Genomic DNA, 16,605 nt, shown 5'->3' with positions numbered 1-16,605 from the left:
ATTTACGAAAATTGCTCAGTCGCTAGTCGGTGCATTTGAACCACAGGTGCTCAAATCAACCAGTGATCGCGAAGCCCCCCAAACGTACATAAATAGGGCTTCGCGATCACTGGTTGATTTGAGCATCTGTGATTTGAACGTACCGATCTAGATTTAATCTGAAACAGTCCGCTGCAGTGAAAATTAATATAAATGCTTTTGATACTCAGTCACTTGTTCACTACTGGTGTTGCAGGTGTGTAGCACAACAAAGCATAGACTTTAAAAACGGAAGTAACAACAAACATTCTTGTCGATCACCACACTCATGCAAAAAGTCTCGTGACCAAGGTCAAAGGTCAGCTATCACGTGTAACAGTGCTCCTGTCCTTTCAACCTGGAATAAGCTAGATAGTGCGAGTTGAGGCGTCGATAGTGGCTGAGTTTGTTTACGTTCTTGAACATGGCGTACTCTGATCAACGGGTCTTGTCGATTCAAAGTCATGTCGTGTCAGGATATGTGGGAAACAAGTCGGCGACGTTCCCCATGCAGGTATGTTGGAACATCGGCTCTACCGTCTACGCCCGCGTCTAACAGTAGCCTTCACGTTACTGCTATCGGTACTGTCAACGTGTAAAAGCATTGGTGCATAGAGGCGATGTTGTACAGACATGTAGTGAAAGCTAATGTGGTAGTGTTCCCATCAGCCGAGAGGCGCGATGACCCGTTAATTTTTTAATCGACTGACTGTGTCAGGCGAATCAGGCGAATCGAATCAGGCGAGGGTTTGCTAGTGTAGTGTATCCCAAAGATCCTACAGCAAGGTACCCACCATAGTGTCGTAGGTTCCATGTTCCTACTACTAGTACTACTACTAGACTACAGACTTGATATTTGTAGATGGAGTGAAAACCATAGAGTTTAAATTTCAGTGGCAATCAAAAAACCATGACTCAAAGACAACGAAAGTTGTCATGTAGAGTGTAGTCTGTGTGTACACATGGAGAGTTCGTATCCCCATTCTGCAGTGATTGAGTGATATGTATTCCATTCACATAAACATCTCATCGCCCTTGGGAAAGGCACCTTTTGAAGGGAGATCGCCCTCATTTTTCCCACCTCACTGCCGTAAACTTTCCCTGCAGTGCTCTGTTGCATTGATATGTAAATCAGCATTCAGTTACACAACTTGACCTTGACGAAATTACATAAAGCCTCATTGGATGGAACATAGAAAAATGAACAGTATGTTCTGCTTCAACAATCCGATATAATTGTTATAAAATACTAGCTGACCAGTGGGAGATAAAATACTTGTTAAAAGGCAGAGGATAAAAACTGCAACAAGTTAAAATTAATACAGGGAAATACTGACCCACCAGCGGGACATAAAACACTTGCAAAATCTACCTTTACCAGTTTGCAAATGTTTTATATCCTGCTGGTTGGTCAGTATTTTAATGTATTAATGTAAACTTGTTGCAGTTTTTATCCTCTGTCTTTTAACAAGTATTTTATCTCCTGCTGGTCGGCCAATATTTTACTGTATTCATTTTCACTTGCTGCAGTTTTAAGCCTCTTTTGAGGTTGTTTGTAATTTTTACCGATATAAATGTAATAGTTTTTCACACCTACACAAGAGAACGAAAGCTCACATCTGTAAATAACACAAATAGAGTAGAGGACCTGATTTTGCAGCCCCAAAACACTCCATCAGTTTGAATTAATGTGTGACTGTGTTATTGTGTCATAGCGAATAATTCTATTCTGTTCAATTAACCCTTTGAGCACTGTAATCCCCCCCCAAATATCAGGGCAACATTTTAACAATTTTTATGAATTTTTCTGTAATTTTTTCCATGATTTTGGATCAAATGGATGTAAATTTGTAAGGGCTGCACTTTTTGACCAAAATTTTGGGAAAAATCTGAAAAAAGTTGTCTAGATCTGAAAGAAATTGTTGGCGTTTTATTGTATGAGTGCAACAAAAATCGACTTTGGCACTCAAAGGGTTAATAATACAACAATCAATCCAACACTCTGACACTCATAATTCTTAGTTTGAACAACTTACATGAAGATCAAAATAAATATTATATCAAATAGTTACATTATGAAGTTTGGTTGATGTATAGAGACTATTGGCATTTTTCTGAAATATGGCACCAAATATAGTTATAGAAAAGCATCACATTTCATCCCCACTGTTTGATGCTCTTCAATGGGTACCATTATAAACCCTCATGGGTTTTGTTGTACTTTTGGAAAATGAAGTGTAAAAATGTTGTTTTACTGATTATCCTAGCTGCCAAAAATATTAAATTAGTAAAAACATCAACTTTGCAATAGATACCAGAGAGGAGTAGGGCACAATGTATGTTAGCTGACATGTTGTAAGTGTAAATAAATGCTAATATTTAGAAATGCTGCGATCAGTAATATTCATATGTTGTGTAACTGTGTAGTCATATCATATTTGGATTCAGAATCAAATATGTTGTTCAAAGTAGAATTTCAACTCTGAGGTTGAAACGGATTCATTTTCAGTTCACATGCTGGCTGATCTTGTAAAGCTGTTATTATTATTGTGAGTGGTTATATATGCAGGTTTGTCTACTTCCTGTTTATAAAATGTCGGTGTTGTTGGCTCCCCATTGGCAAAGAATCATGGGAGATTAGTTTGGTGAATATGTATAGATGAATTAATGGAAACAACTAAGTTCTTTGAACCAGGGAGACTCTGTTTGAATCAAAACGAATCCTCTTCATTCACCAAAAGCATAATTGGCATAAAATATCATAAAGAGTATAAATACTTATCACAACATGATCAGCATTATAAATAACTAAAAATAAGATCATTGACTCATCCAAAAAGGTTTCAAAATTTCAACAAAAATCTGAATAAAACAGTTGCTCATAACTATCCATCGTAAAATTTTTACTGTCGCAGTATGGTTTGAATAAAAGCTATATAAATGTCAGTTGAACTCGTTTTATGTTCATGATTCCTGGATAACAACAAAGTGACTGTAAAAACATGTTTTTCTGACTGAGCAATTTGTCTGCACGTGCATATTTATGTACGTCTAAACATGTACATGTACATCTCATTTCTGTGCCCCAACCCTCACTCAAAACAATCCTTATGTCTCAGTGTCTGAATAATGTAGTATTTTTTCAAAATAGGTACTTGGATATGAGGTGGACGCCATCAACTCTGTTCAGCTGTGCAGCCACACGGGTTATAAAGTGTTTCAAGGGCAAGTCTTGAATGCTGAGGAGCTGAAGACGTTATATGAAGGATTGAAGATAAATGAAATAGACCAATACTCACATGTACTTACAGGTATATGCAGTGCCAGCAATATAATATTCCTGTATATATTTTGCCAGGTATTTTCTTTCTGCAGTTATTGATCAGTGTCAAACAAGGTTCTGCTGAGATTTCTTAGAGTAGTGGACTGCCCATTTATATATTCATGATTATTACATGCCTCGTATATAGAACACAGCGCGCTCCATAGGATTCAATGGTAATTCGTTGATGACATCGCAGGCCGCATAATATCTGACTGAAAGTGAACCGGAACTATTTACAACTTGACAACTTGTCAGAATTAAAAAATGAAAAAATTACATGTTTTACATAGGAGATACTGTTTTTTGAAAATTATGCAAAAAAATTTGATAAACCGCAAAACAGTGATTTAAATGTATCACTGTGCCGTTCGATGATGAAAATCATGCTATTTTTAACAGATTTTCGTCTAAAATGGAAATAAAGCATATACAGTCAAACATGTCATAGTGGCCACCCTTACAGAGCAGTCACCTCTCTATAGTGGTCACTTTGTGGCAGTCCGTGGTATTTTACATGTTAAAGGCCCTCTACAGAACAGCCACCTCTCTTATGTGGTCAGTGGTCACATGGAATTGCTCTATTTTGGTACAAAACCTGTATATAATGGTCAATATATCTGACTCTCAATGACCTCTATCAAAAAATGCTCAGACTGGCAAGCACGAAATAAGTCTACTTTTACAGATTTTACATCTGCATTACAAGCTTTCAGAAACTAAATAGCTGTTCTATGTTTTTGAACAGATTTATGTTATGGAATTTTATAATTAGTTCCAGAGACCAGCTCTGGAACTGTTAGTTTTTGCTCACTTTCCTTCTTTCTTTCTTTCTTTCTTTCTTTCTTTCTTTCTTTCTTTCTTTCTCTATTTCCGGTATTACTACCATAGAACATGCTATACACAAATTTTACCTTAATTACCCAGAATGCATTGCGACACGCTTAAGACGTCATCACTCAGCTCGACGGGTTTTACGGGCATTTCTTGTGTGTTTATTTATTTATTTTTTATTTGGCATTGCTCAACTATCATATTGCGTTCAGTTATTAATAATTCTAGCTTTCTTTCGCTTTGTTTTTTGTTGCTTTTTGATTTTATTTTTCTCTAAATACTCGCCGTACGTGGCGCTATACTGTTTCGCCCGAATGCTCATGGGTTGAATGACATTAACAATGGCGGCGTATTTCGCTTCGCCCGCACAGAGACAGAAAATTAGGGTTTCCGTAAGTTTACAAGCGCGGCTGGGCACATCGTGTACCTAGGCGAGGTGGGTGTGCTCGAAAACGATGATCAATGCAAAATTTGGACTCAAAATTGGCTGTTTTGGGGGAGAAACCTGCCCGCCGTATTTCTGAGGAGTCACCAGCGGTTTTTCCTATATCAGTCTGCGGGGCTGTGGTGGGAGGCCGTTTAACGCCGGTAACACACAGCCCTGCCATGCAGAGCCAGGCATTCATAGTGAACGTACTGTCTGTCACGCTCCGGCATGCGTCGGCTGCACGTAAAAGCAACTCAACTTTCCAAGATCAAACGGTCAGTATCTTGTGAAAACAGCGACATAGCAATGAAAATTGTTTTAGTCTGTGCTTTTAATCAATGAAAATGCATGTGGCTCAATTTCAACGGCCTAGGTCCAATGTTTCCTCTCGTCTGATCATCGTTGTAAATCACACGCCTCTTTACGGCAACAACTCAGCGCTACCCGTCAAGCGATTGATTTTTGCGTTGGTCAGCGGAGCGAAAATTATTGCTCTGGCTCGCGAGAATGTCGTCTGATAAACATTTCCGTGCGTTGTCGCCCCCGTATGTATCTGTTGCGTTTTTACCGTATATGTAGGCATTTGTAATCTGTGTACTATAATTCCCCGGACTGCCTTGCTTTTAGTTGTATTGGTGTTTACTGCTATCAGCCCTGAATATTAAAATCCAAAGCACTCTTTCATTCTGCACCTATCTTTGTCACACATTCTCTTGTTCTTCCGCTGCTCTGGTCTCTGGAACTTCGCTTTGCTTGCAAATGCTTTCTAGTTGCTTTTATCTTTCCCTAAATTCACCACTTAGCGCACCACCTGCACAGAAAGTAATGCCACACCCACCCTCTATAGAAAGGCCACCTACATATAGTGGTCACTTTTTCTTGGTCCCTTGAGTGACCACTATACACAGGTTTGACTGTAATTGTTTTTATGTAAACCCTAAAAATTTGTTTTGAGTGAAAACCATGTAATAGAGACATGTAATAAAAACATTATAGCCCAAACAAAGGATATGTACCCTCAGGGCAGGAGACAATTTACCCTTCCTATGTCAGGCAAATGGTCACCTACCCTCAGGCACATAGCCCCTTGTTTGGGCTATTATATATAGTATTTATATATTCGTGTCAAATTTGCAATAAATATTTGTATGCTTGCAGGTTTTATATTTTCTAAATGTATCAATATAATCATCCTTTGGCATGGTCTGCTATAGCAGGTTTGGTCTGTAAAAATCATGTTACAGTGTCTAGGTATTCAAAAGCCTTCAAGTATTTGATCTTTTGTTAAGGTAGTGACTCAGGTTCCTTTGTAAATTTTAGCGATTTGTGATTATTTCATATTCTGAACCCCTGAAATATGATCTTTTTATTAGAGAAAACTGTGAGGTAACATTGTACTGGAAAATGTCTTAAATTTTAGTGAAAACACGGCCTTCTAACCACTGCGCGAGTTATTATTTTCTTTTTGTTTTAACGGTCTGGATTACTGTCAGCGTTATCGTTATACCTTGAGGAGATTATGTAAATTTTTACGCACCATGTTGCGCATGCGCGCACGTCTTCATAAGAGACGCTATCCAACATGGCTGATGACTGCTGGCAGTATAAGCAGTGTAGAAAACGCAAACGGGGGCCGAAGAAGCAAAATGGAAAGCTGATGGACCGATGTTGTGTGTTGGCCGCTACAGCTAACACACAGCATCGTACGCAGGGCTAGCGAGAGAGTTGCCGACATCGACGGTTATTTACGAAAAGTGAATAAAAGACTGGCATTTTTGGAAGCGATCGAGTAGCTGAGGTAGGCAGGGATACGACTTGGGCCCAAGAACGCTGAATTTCGACAGTAATTTGGCTTTTTACGTCAAGTCCCAAAATGGATTTGAAGTCACCGACCCTACGTACGGGTCTTTGCAGGGCTGTGGTGAGCGAGGCGATTAGCTGTAGCGGAACACATAGCATCGTACGCCGGGCTATAGATTACACTGCCGTCCAAAGAGAATCTATTTAATCTTCACTGGAAAATATGGTTCTATAACAGCAGCCCATATCTTGGACTTAGTTTGTCCATGGATGTAGGAAGCATGGTTTGTCCAATTTGTCAATCCGACACTGTTATGTCGGTCTAGAGCACAGCAACGTACGCGAAACGTCGCTTCACGATCGTTGCCTGTCAATTTCTATCTGTGGTCAAGAGAGTGTCGCTGGGTGTCGCGATATGTCGCCGTTTCAATTTTACAATGAGTGAATCTGTCGAGTATCGCCTCAGTCGTTTATTTTAAGTCATGAAGAATCGCTTTTACGTGTAACTGAAGTTGATTTTGGTTTCATACCCGAGGCCATAATAGTACATGTCACAGTGGAAAGCGAAATAGCGCACGAAAGCCTGGTCATTTTTTATGGTGAGCAAAAGGACTGCAGCAGATCACATGTGAAAACCACAAAAACAAGTGCGACTTACCCGCATTCCTTGAACTTCTCAACTACAGAATTTTTAGAGCATCGAGAGTTGGTCGTCTCATCTCCGAAAGCAAGCAAGCAAGCAAGTGACGTCTTGTACTATAGGCACAAAAATCGGCACTAAAATGAACTGGGCAACCATTTCACACTTGGTACGTGCATAAATTACGGGCTTTGAGACCGGAAGTCGAGCGCTTGCGAGAAAGCGAGCGCGCGTCGTCGGCAGAACTCAGACCTGTAAACCATTCCGGCTGTATGATTTTTTTAAACTTTTCTCGTCTTGTAACCAGACTCTAACCGTTACCAAACAGTGTACAGTTAATATAATTATAAGCTAGATACGTATTTGACAAACAGATTATGCCCTGAATTATCTTTCTAGTGTTTATCGTGTAAATAGTACCCACCGCTTACGCTGACCAGCCTCACGTTTCTACGCACAATTTTCATCATTTTTAGGCGAACTAATGTTTAGGACTTGTCAGAAATTCTCTAACCTGATGCCCAATATTTAAGCTAGACCCAGATCGAATGATTTTCTTTTAAACGCACAAAAATCCGACTTTTTTCGGCGATTTTGTGTGAAAAATGGGGCGTTTACACAAATCGTCGATTTTCTTAGTTCCGATTTTTGCTATGTATGCGCACCTTCAAATGAGTGTAAGTCGGCGACGCGTGGGCGGATTTCTCCGATTCTTCGCATGCTAACACTTCATGAATAGACCTGAAAAACTGTGTCTTAGATTTTTGATAAACCCCCCTGAAGTGACAATAACTTGACAAACGTGAACAAAAGCCGATAATTTTGCAAAAATCCGACAGTTCACACTTCGAAGGCGCACTGTGCAGAAACAAAAGGGAATTTCAAAAATCCAAAACACGGTTTTTCCCCTGTATATCCAGCTGTCTAGTGCCGTTAACAGATCACTTAGGGGTGCTGCCAATGCTTACTTATACTCTTTTAAGTGAAAAAATTCAAAATCACATGTTTTTGACTTAAACAAACATACCAATGCATGTTTTGACAACTAAACAAAATTTTTACCTTCTTCAAATATAGACCTATTAGAAAATGTACCACATGTTGGGTGTGAGACCCTGTTTTCTATATGTGAAACTTTTGATTGAAAATATGTGTCAACGAAACTGAGTCACTACCTTAAATTACAACATGTTAGACGTGTTGTGCCTCATTCATTGTAACCAAAGTGTTTTGATAGTGACATATGAATTTGGCAGGATAATTGTTAAGCTGGGTAACCATGCAGTTATTCCTATTTCTTGTCTTTTATTTTATAAATTTACTCCAAGCAGCAACTTGATTGTTAGGTATTATTCAAAGTTTTTCATTGCCATAGTATCCTAGGTAAGAATTTTTTCACTGCAAGGTTATAACTGTGATTTCTAAGCTTTGTATGATACTTACAGTTGTCAATTTGCAGGGCCATTGTGATCCATCTATACCAGTATTGTACCAGCACTGTGCATTCTTAAAGTATATGCCAAGGCAAGGTACGATGCAAGCACACAGAAATCAACTGTCTGATTGTTTGGTATTTGTTTACTCTGCTTCAAAGGCTATGTGGGATCAGAATCCTTTCTCAAGGAAGTCGTGAACATTGTCAAGGAAATGAAACAGAAGAACCCAAAAACATTGTTCGTCTGCGATCCAGTTCTTGGAGATTTCGGCGTGGGCTACTACGTGCCCAAGGAACTGATGCCAATTTACAGAGATCAGCTGTTACCACTGTCCGACATAGCGACACCAAACCAGTTCGAAGCAGAGTAAGTATTTTAACCCTTTGAGTTCTGCAAATTTTCCCACCAAAATTAAGTGCAACATTTTACCGATTTTTATGAATTTTTCTGTAATTTTAGGGATAATTTTGGACTTAACGAACATCATGTTTCATTGGGTAAAGTTTTTCATGAAAATTTTGGCAAAAATCTGAAAAAATTTACTGGAATGTATTTTATAAAGACAAAAATTGACTTTGGCGCTTAAAGGTTTTACACTTTTCACTGCAAAATTGTAGTAGAACTTTTTTTTGTTGACCGGGAGATTCGACGAGTTGATTATCGAGTCCTTGATGGATAGGGAAATGGAAAAAATATCAATGAATTTTACAAAAATTGTGGCATTTTCCACCCCAAAGGTTGCTCGCAGACATGACCATTAAAACAGAAGAAGATGCGTTAAAATGCATGGATATCATCCATGGGCTTGGTGTCAAAAATGTGGTTTTGAGCAGCACAGAGTTGGCTGAGCGAGATGACACTCTCCTACTGCTAGGAAGTCAACTTGTAGGTAAGTTCAGCATCTTGTATGCAATTTTTAACGTTTTTCTACATTGAGTTCCACAACCTGTAGGAGTTCACTCGTAAGGTATGACCATTTCTTTTTAAATTGTTCCAAAACTATAAATAATTTTGTGAATTGTGTCCTAATCTTTCGCTATTTTTTTTTCTTTTAAACAGAGTGATGAATTCTGCAGTCTTAAGTCTTTTATGGTGGGCGATAGTCACCATATTTTGTGCTCTTTATTGGTAATGAGATACCTTTCCAAAATCAAGCATGTACCCTGAAATTGCATGAAGTCAAAACTTGTGATCTAAATGTAGGCTGCTGTAGTTGCTAGAATTTCTCTTGTTGACCTCCAACCTTCGTCAGTGGGATAATCCAGTGTCAAGCTGGTGACCTATCAGATGCATGACGTGAAAATGGGCGACCTGCATCAAATTATAACATTCAGACCAACGTCTCTGTTTGTACAGATTTGTCAAGATACAGATGGAACAGCAATGTTTCCTCCAGACGATCTTACCATTATTTTATCTTCCAGGCGACAAAAAGAAAATCATCAAGCTGGAGATGAAAAAGTTTGATGCCCATTACACCGGCACTGGTGATCTGTTCACAGCCTTGTTGCTTGTATGGAGTCACAAACACCCAGACAACCTTGCAGTGAGTGCCTCTATCCATCTGATACATAATTCACCATTTCAAACCATGATAGAAAATCGAGGGGGTCACTCATAAAATATGAATGAATGAAATCATGAGGGGAGCAGGAGGGAATCCATCAAATGGTGCAAATCCATCATTTTTTTAGCTCAGAAATGTGAATTTAGCATTCCATTCGACCGACAGACCAAGCAATACTGATTGATGAGGGACGAAATAGGGACAACTGTGCCTTAGAATGTCAATTTCACTTATCACTATCTCAATTAAGAAAATCTTTTTTAAGCAAGAACAGTCTACATACTACAAATATTGTTGTAGAGCTGACTGAAGAAAACTCCAAGATTTTCTAAATTAACTTAAGATAGAAAGCACTGTATAAACATTACATGCAGACTCTCAAACTTATACGATACAATTTGTAGGTGGTCCTTTTAAAAATTATGGAGTAAACATGGTTGTCATCCACTTATTTTTGAGAAAATCATACAATTAAATTTTTCACTTAGAGTTGACACACAGGGTAAGTGAGAGAATGAGTGAGATTGACATACATCATCAGTGACAAGGTAGGAGGCGGTGATTTCCGTTTCACAGTATTGATGATTTGTGTCTTTTGAAGAACATGACCGTTCACGCCTTCTTAGCAAATTTGTAGTTTCTCAATACAACATTTTTTTCTGATGAAAGATCATTTACATTCCTTCTCAGCTTGCCTGTGAAAAGACAATATCCACTATGCAAGTTATATTGAAGAGAACGCTAGATGCAGCCAGAGGTATGTGAAAATGTCACCAAAGCAATGGTCAAGGGCGCCTCCTATAGTTCAAGTGCAATATTGAAATAATAACTCATTTAGTGGGGCTATATCATGGTTTGTTGCCTGCCTAAGGGATGGTACTCTTGACTGAAATATTGATGATGCCCAAGTGAATTCAAGCTAAGGGTACATGTATTTGGAACTTCTGTAAATTTGGAAAATGGATACTGCACTGCACTGTGATGTGCTTGCTATCCATCTATAGTAAAATACGGTCAAGCTGAGCTGATATCACCCCTGGATGTATTGTGGCTTTAATGTAAATATATGATCCATGATCTGAACACAGCTCAATATAGAAAAGATGTTGTCACACATGACAAAGAATCCTTCTTTCTTTTATTTGCCTCCAGAAATTGCAGGGCCTGGAAAGAAACCCAACGTTGCACAGATAGAGCTGCGGTTAGTCCAGAGCAAGAAAGTTATAGAAGAACCACCAACCGATGTTGTCAAGGCTGTCGTTATAGAAAAGTAACAAAGATAGAAATATTTGTTTCTCATATTTTTTTTTAACCGGCACTTACCAAGTAACTTATAATCAATGTCCTGAGAAATGTCAAGTTGATGGGAAAAGATAAAAATTGTAAATTTGTGGTTAGTGAGCTACAAATGCATGTCATATTTGAGTTTACAGGGTGAGCATAGGTGATAAACCATTTGGCAGTATGCAAGACAAACATCAGGTCAATCCTCAGTGAAGTCTTATGTCTGGTAGATCCTGTGTTCACTCTCAACGGTACAGTTGTTATCGGTATTCAGCGGTTCGTTTGATCTATGATTTCAGAATCTAGCAAATCAAAGTGAAAGAAAAGTTGCTGCAGATAATAGGTGATATTTTGACTTTACAAGGGAGTGATATCACCAGAAACAACAGCAAATTCACAGGTTACTAAAAACTTGGGTCTCTATGTACAGACCTTTTTATTTGCATGCTGTGTGTAATCAACATGTATGTCTATGGTTATGGATTGGGTGCGATTCCTGTGCTTTGAGTAACTTTTTCAGGGCAAACTATAGCTTGAAATGTGCAATTTATGCAATTTTCGCACATGAGAAAAATCACTGTTGTTGTAGGTCAGAGGTCAGAGCAGGGTAGCAAACAAGGAGCTGTGGGAGAGCCCACTCTCAGCATTTGTAGTGTTTGCTGGCCACAGGAAAATGAACCTGAATTTCCCGCTTTCCTTTTTTCTTTGAAACTTCAATATCTTTAAAATGGAATCATGTATCAAATTGCTTCTCAAACGGACATTTTACAGGACAAATAAACCTCTTTTGAGATTTGATGGAACAAACAAAGTATGATGGTTGCATTTCTGGTACAAACCAGAAATAAGTCTTGCTGAGCTCATTGTTGATGGTGGATTTGAAGAAGATATTTTTTTTTGCCGAAAATAAATATGCCCCAAAACACCAACTTTGTCTTTTTTTTAGCGAAAGTCTTTCATTTGCGTGCTTAGGATGTGAAATTTGTAAAATGCAGAGATTTCATCAAGTGGAATTATCATTGTAGCAGGTCCCTTTTAAAACTCTAAAAACTTTAAATTGAAAAAAAGTTGTACAATTTTTAATGCCAACTTTGCATGACATGTTTTGTCATTTTATCCCAATATCCGAGTTGGTTTATGCAAATTGTAAGCAAACAGCTCAAAACCAACCCCTGATTTTTGTCATTGATTTGCGTCTGCTACAAGTATATCAAGTATTTATTCAAACTTATAATCAGAACTGTAACTAAGCTCTGTATGAATTTGTAAAATCAAACTCAGTATCTTACAAATCAAACTTGGAATCTTGAAGATAATAATTGTAAGGCGTCTGTTTTACTTGTAATTGTAGTCTGCCTTCCAACACTGTGCCTGCCAATCAAATTTCTTGGGCAGATGCGAGGAAACGCCAATAATGTGCATATTTTAGAGCTATATATTTGCAGAGGAATCATCTACCTCATCCAGAAATGAGGGTATCTCAGTGAGGTGATGTACATTACCATTTGCATTCCAGAATCCTTCCATTACATGAACTTTGACCCAATAGTGACCCCTTCATGCCCTTTGACCCCATATTCAACTGTTTGTGTTTTGTGGTGTATGGTTCAAAGCAACACAAGCACATTCTTTACAGAGATACAGTATAATGCTGATTACGCATTTGTGTCATGCAACAATTTATACGTGATAAAAAATATGAGGTATTTTAGCCAAGCCTTTAACATTGTAATGACATCGTTTGATGTGAATTGTAATACCCAGAGTGATAATGAACTATATATTATTTCTGATTTTCTCAGAAGCTCCCCATTTGCCAACTCAGATTTCTATGTCATGTGACTGGGAGATATCTCACACGAGGGCGCTCTCCATATTCCCTTACATGTAGAACTGGAATCATTGAGAGCCCCTGTGAGAAATGAATAGAACAGTGTATTGAGATTAATGATGAAATTTACAGTCTGAATCTGGTAATAGAAGTGTTTATCACACCATAAATGTTTATTTTTATTTCATTCTGTATGTTTTTATTCCTCTACATCACTTGAGAATTCTCAGCTTGACGTCAGTGTTGTGGTTTTAGAGCCTTCTACGTCAATCCAAAATAAGTGTAACCCTCATTCTCAGGTAACGCTGTGAAATGTTGAATAATTTCTCAATAAATGAATTGCAGGTGAAATAAAAGGGATGTCACCGACTCTTTGTGTGTGTGTGTTTTCTTACTGACAATGTGTACCTTTTGTTGTGGTGTGTATTTTGTGCGATATCTATTCTCATGAAGCTTTCTGCATGGTATTCTTTCACTGTCAATTATTACGGAGACAAGGAAAAAATTATTTGACATAGACTGTTAGGCACTTTAAATAAAATTCTTTTCCGTTTGCCGTCCACATGCTGGTAAGTTTTCCGAGAAAATTAAGAAAACAAACACAATCTAAAAATGTTATTTTTCCAAAAGAAACCACTTGTGTTTTTTCTCTGTTTGTTTTTTGTCCCCGGCTAACTGGTAGGTTTTTCAAAAAATTCAAAGACGGCAAACAAAGAATTTTCTTTAATTGGCCTGACAGAAGAGAAAGACTGGAAGCGGGAAGTTAAAATTATATCCAGCTTCAAGACTAACATACACAAAACGTTTGGTATACTTGTAGATATTATGTAGTCCAAAGCTGTGTGAAGTTGTGTTACAGTTACAGTGCTTCAAACGACAAGAGTTGATATATGTATAAGCTCCACTTGGCTCAACAGGGAGACAGATTTTTGGGGTAAAACAAAACAGCGTAGAGCAAAATTCAACCAATGTCACTGTTGTGTCTACCATGATATTTGAGCAGAGCATATCTTGTGGGAGAAAAGTATCGGCTGGATTGACAAGATTTTGTCACGTGAGCTAAAGCTGCAGTTGCGAATTTAATTAAGGGACTACCATCCCAAGGCACGGGTCAATTGAACAAAACTTGTGTGTTCTGGACAAAGAATTGATACCACACTCAATTTCATGAGATAATCTGTTTTTATTTTGTGGAATTTTACACTTTGAAGACTATTTACAGGAAAGAGATTTGCTTGGTCTTTTCTTGTAATTAAGTTCTGCATAAAGGTTATAAGGATGCAAACAACAAAATTTTATACAGCCTAGGAAACGAAGTTCTCATTTTGCAGGGATTGGTTAAAACAAAACAGTATACACCATGATTCCAAAACCACTGAGATGATTGATAATAATCTAAAATCAAAATTTGCATTTTAAATACACCAGGTGTAAATAACATGTCAGCCAATTGTTCCCTCTGTAGTACCTGTTTATCTTTTACCTGTTTACAACCCGCCAATCTGAGTGATCAGATTGTAAAAATAGGGCTAATTTACATATTACATTTGAAGTTCACTATCAGAGATATGTCAGACAAAGGACATTAGAAGGGAACTCAAAATATGGCGCCTATTGCAAATACTGTCGAAAACAAGTTCGTCATAATATACAATGTTGACTAACCAATGTTGACTAACCAATCACATCTCTCTCTGGACCTAATTAGCATGTTACTAACGGCATTTGGTGACCAGGTGGTCAACATTGTGACTAACACTTTTGATTATGATTCAAATGCAAAAATTGCAATAAAAAGAGACTTGGAAATGCTTGTACACAGATAGAGTTTGATAACCAGAGCTTGAGTGACAAAATAAACACAAATTGCAGATTGAATTTTTATAACGACTTAAGATAAATTAGAAGTATGACAGTTACGAACGTTGTCCTGTAAAACAAATATGACAGGGTTAAAATCAAATGATTGCAGATGTTTGCTTTAATTATACACAACGACATGCAGTAAATCAATGTTAGCACCCTCTTTACACAAAAAAAAATTTGAAAATTCTCTGTAACTTGCTGATTGGCTATAATTGTACTTACAATTTTACAACGACTGTTTCACAAGAAATATTTTTAGAATTATAGTAAGTAATGAGTTTTTGCAAATGACAACCTTCTACCAGTGAACCTACTGAGGCTCAAAATGCCCAATCAGCCTTGATGAATATTCTCACTGAACACCTGGTAACTGACCAATGACAATCTTTGAAGAGAATGTTTTTTCCTGTCAGTTTTATTTTTCTTCTTGGAGATATGGTGTTGAAGCCAGACTTATAAAAAAAGTGTTTTGGCAAAAGAGTTGATGAAACTATCTAATAGATTTACAAAAAAATTAATGCGGTTATCTTGTATTGCTTTTATTTGTAACAGCCTTATTTCCACAATTTCAAATAAATTTGCAGCGTTAAATTTGGAAGTTTTACTTGGGGGTGACCCTACCTCAGCTTGGTACGAGAAGATAGCGATATACAATTAACCCTTTGAGTGCTACAATTTTCCCCAACAAAATTTTAGTGAAACAGTTTGCCAATTTTCATGTATTTTTCTGTAATTTTTATTACAATTTTGGACCAAATGGACATCACATTTCTTTGGCTACAGTTTTTCATCAAAATTTTGTCAAAAATCTGAAAAAAAATATTTACTGAGATATATTTTATAAAGGCATCAAAAATTATCTTTGGCACTCAAAGGGTTAATGCCATTGGTTACAGTGTACTCCAAACTGTTGAACAAAAATTACAGACCAGTCTGACAATGAAACATCTCATAGATAATCTTGTGAAACAGCAGCAGTCAACACCCAGCTCTGTAAATATCAGGTTCCATTAAAATCACTTTTGTAAACTCCTTGCCTATTGGTTAGTTGTAGTCACAGTAATCTATTACCATTACGGTATTCTGATGATTAAAGTTGAATAACAATTAAAATATCAGGTCTCATAACATCCCTTATGTAAACTCCATGCTGATTGGCTAATTGTGATCACAGTAGCCTATTCCCATCATCATATTCTGATGATTAAATATGAATGGCGATAAAATTATAATATCAGGTGTATTAACAACATTGATGTTAACTCTTTTCTGATTGGCTACTTGTGATCACAGTAACCAATCATTGTTACTGTACTCCAATTTGTAAATTTACTCAGATGCTAAAAAACCAGAAAGACGCTTGCTTAAAGGTGTGAAACTGATGAAGATTTTTTTTTTTACAGCAAAGAATGGTTTGGCAAAAAAAGAGATAATGAACACCGTCAAATTAAGTGACCCAAATTCAATTTTTTGTACATATCTATTAACCCTAAAACCTCACAAATTAAATTTCATTGAAAATTCCTGATTTCAGTCAGAGAAATGGTCAAGGCAAAGAGTACTGATCAATCTAAAAGAGA

At 37.4% G+C, this 16,605-nt stretch overlaps 1 protein-coding gene across 1 annotated transcript; it reads left to right on the top strand.

Annotated features, from left to right (window-relative positions):
- The first annotated feature begins 320 nt into the window (after nucleotides 1-320).
- LOC139142107 (pyridoxal kinase-like) lies at nucleotides 321-13,528 on the top strand. Its single transcript, XM_070711930.1, has 7 exons — nucleotides 321-532; nucleotides 3,170-3,329; nucleotides 8,636-8,843; nucleotides 9,215-9,366; nucleotides 9,902-10,023; nucleotides 10,735-10,801; nucleotides 11,197-13,528. The coding sequence occupies exons 1-7, from the start codon at nucleotides 443-445 to the stop codon at nucleotides 11,316-11,318; spliced, it is 921 nt and encodes a 306-aa protein (XP_070568031.1). The 5' UTR covers nucleotides 321-442; the 3' UTR covers nucleotides 11,319-13,528.
- Nucleotides 13,529-16,605: the final 3,077 nt, after the last annotated feature.

The sequence above is a fragment of the Ptychodera flava genome, chromosome 10, assembly GCF_041260155.1.
Source record: "Ptychodera flava strain L36383 chromosome 10, AS_Pfla_20210202, whole genome shotgun sequence".
NCBI classification, from domain to species: domain Eukaryota; kingdom Metazoa; phylum Hemichordata; class Enteropneusta; family Ptychoderidae; genus Ptychodera; species Ptychodera flava.
The sequence above is the reverse complement of the archived record's forward strand: the minus strand, read 5'-3'. Positions and strand labels throughout refer to the sequence as shown.

Coding starts and splice junctions, on each gene's coding strand:
- LOC139142107 (XM_070711930.1), top strand. CDS start 443: ATGGCGTACTCTGATCAACGGGTCTTGTCGATTCAAAGTCATGTCGTG. Junction 3,330..8,635: donor ATACTCACATGTACTTACAG/GTATATGCAGTG, acceptor TCTGCTTCAAAG/GCTATGTGGGATCAGAATCC. Junction 10,802..11,196: donor AACGCTAGATGCAGCCAGAG/GTATGTGAAAAT, acceptor ATTTGCCTCCAG/AAATTGCAGGGCCTGGAAAG.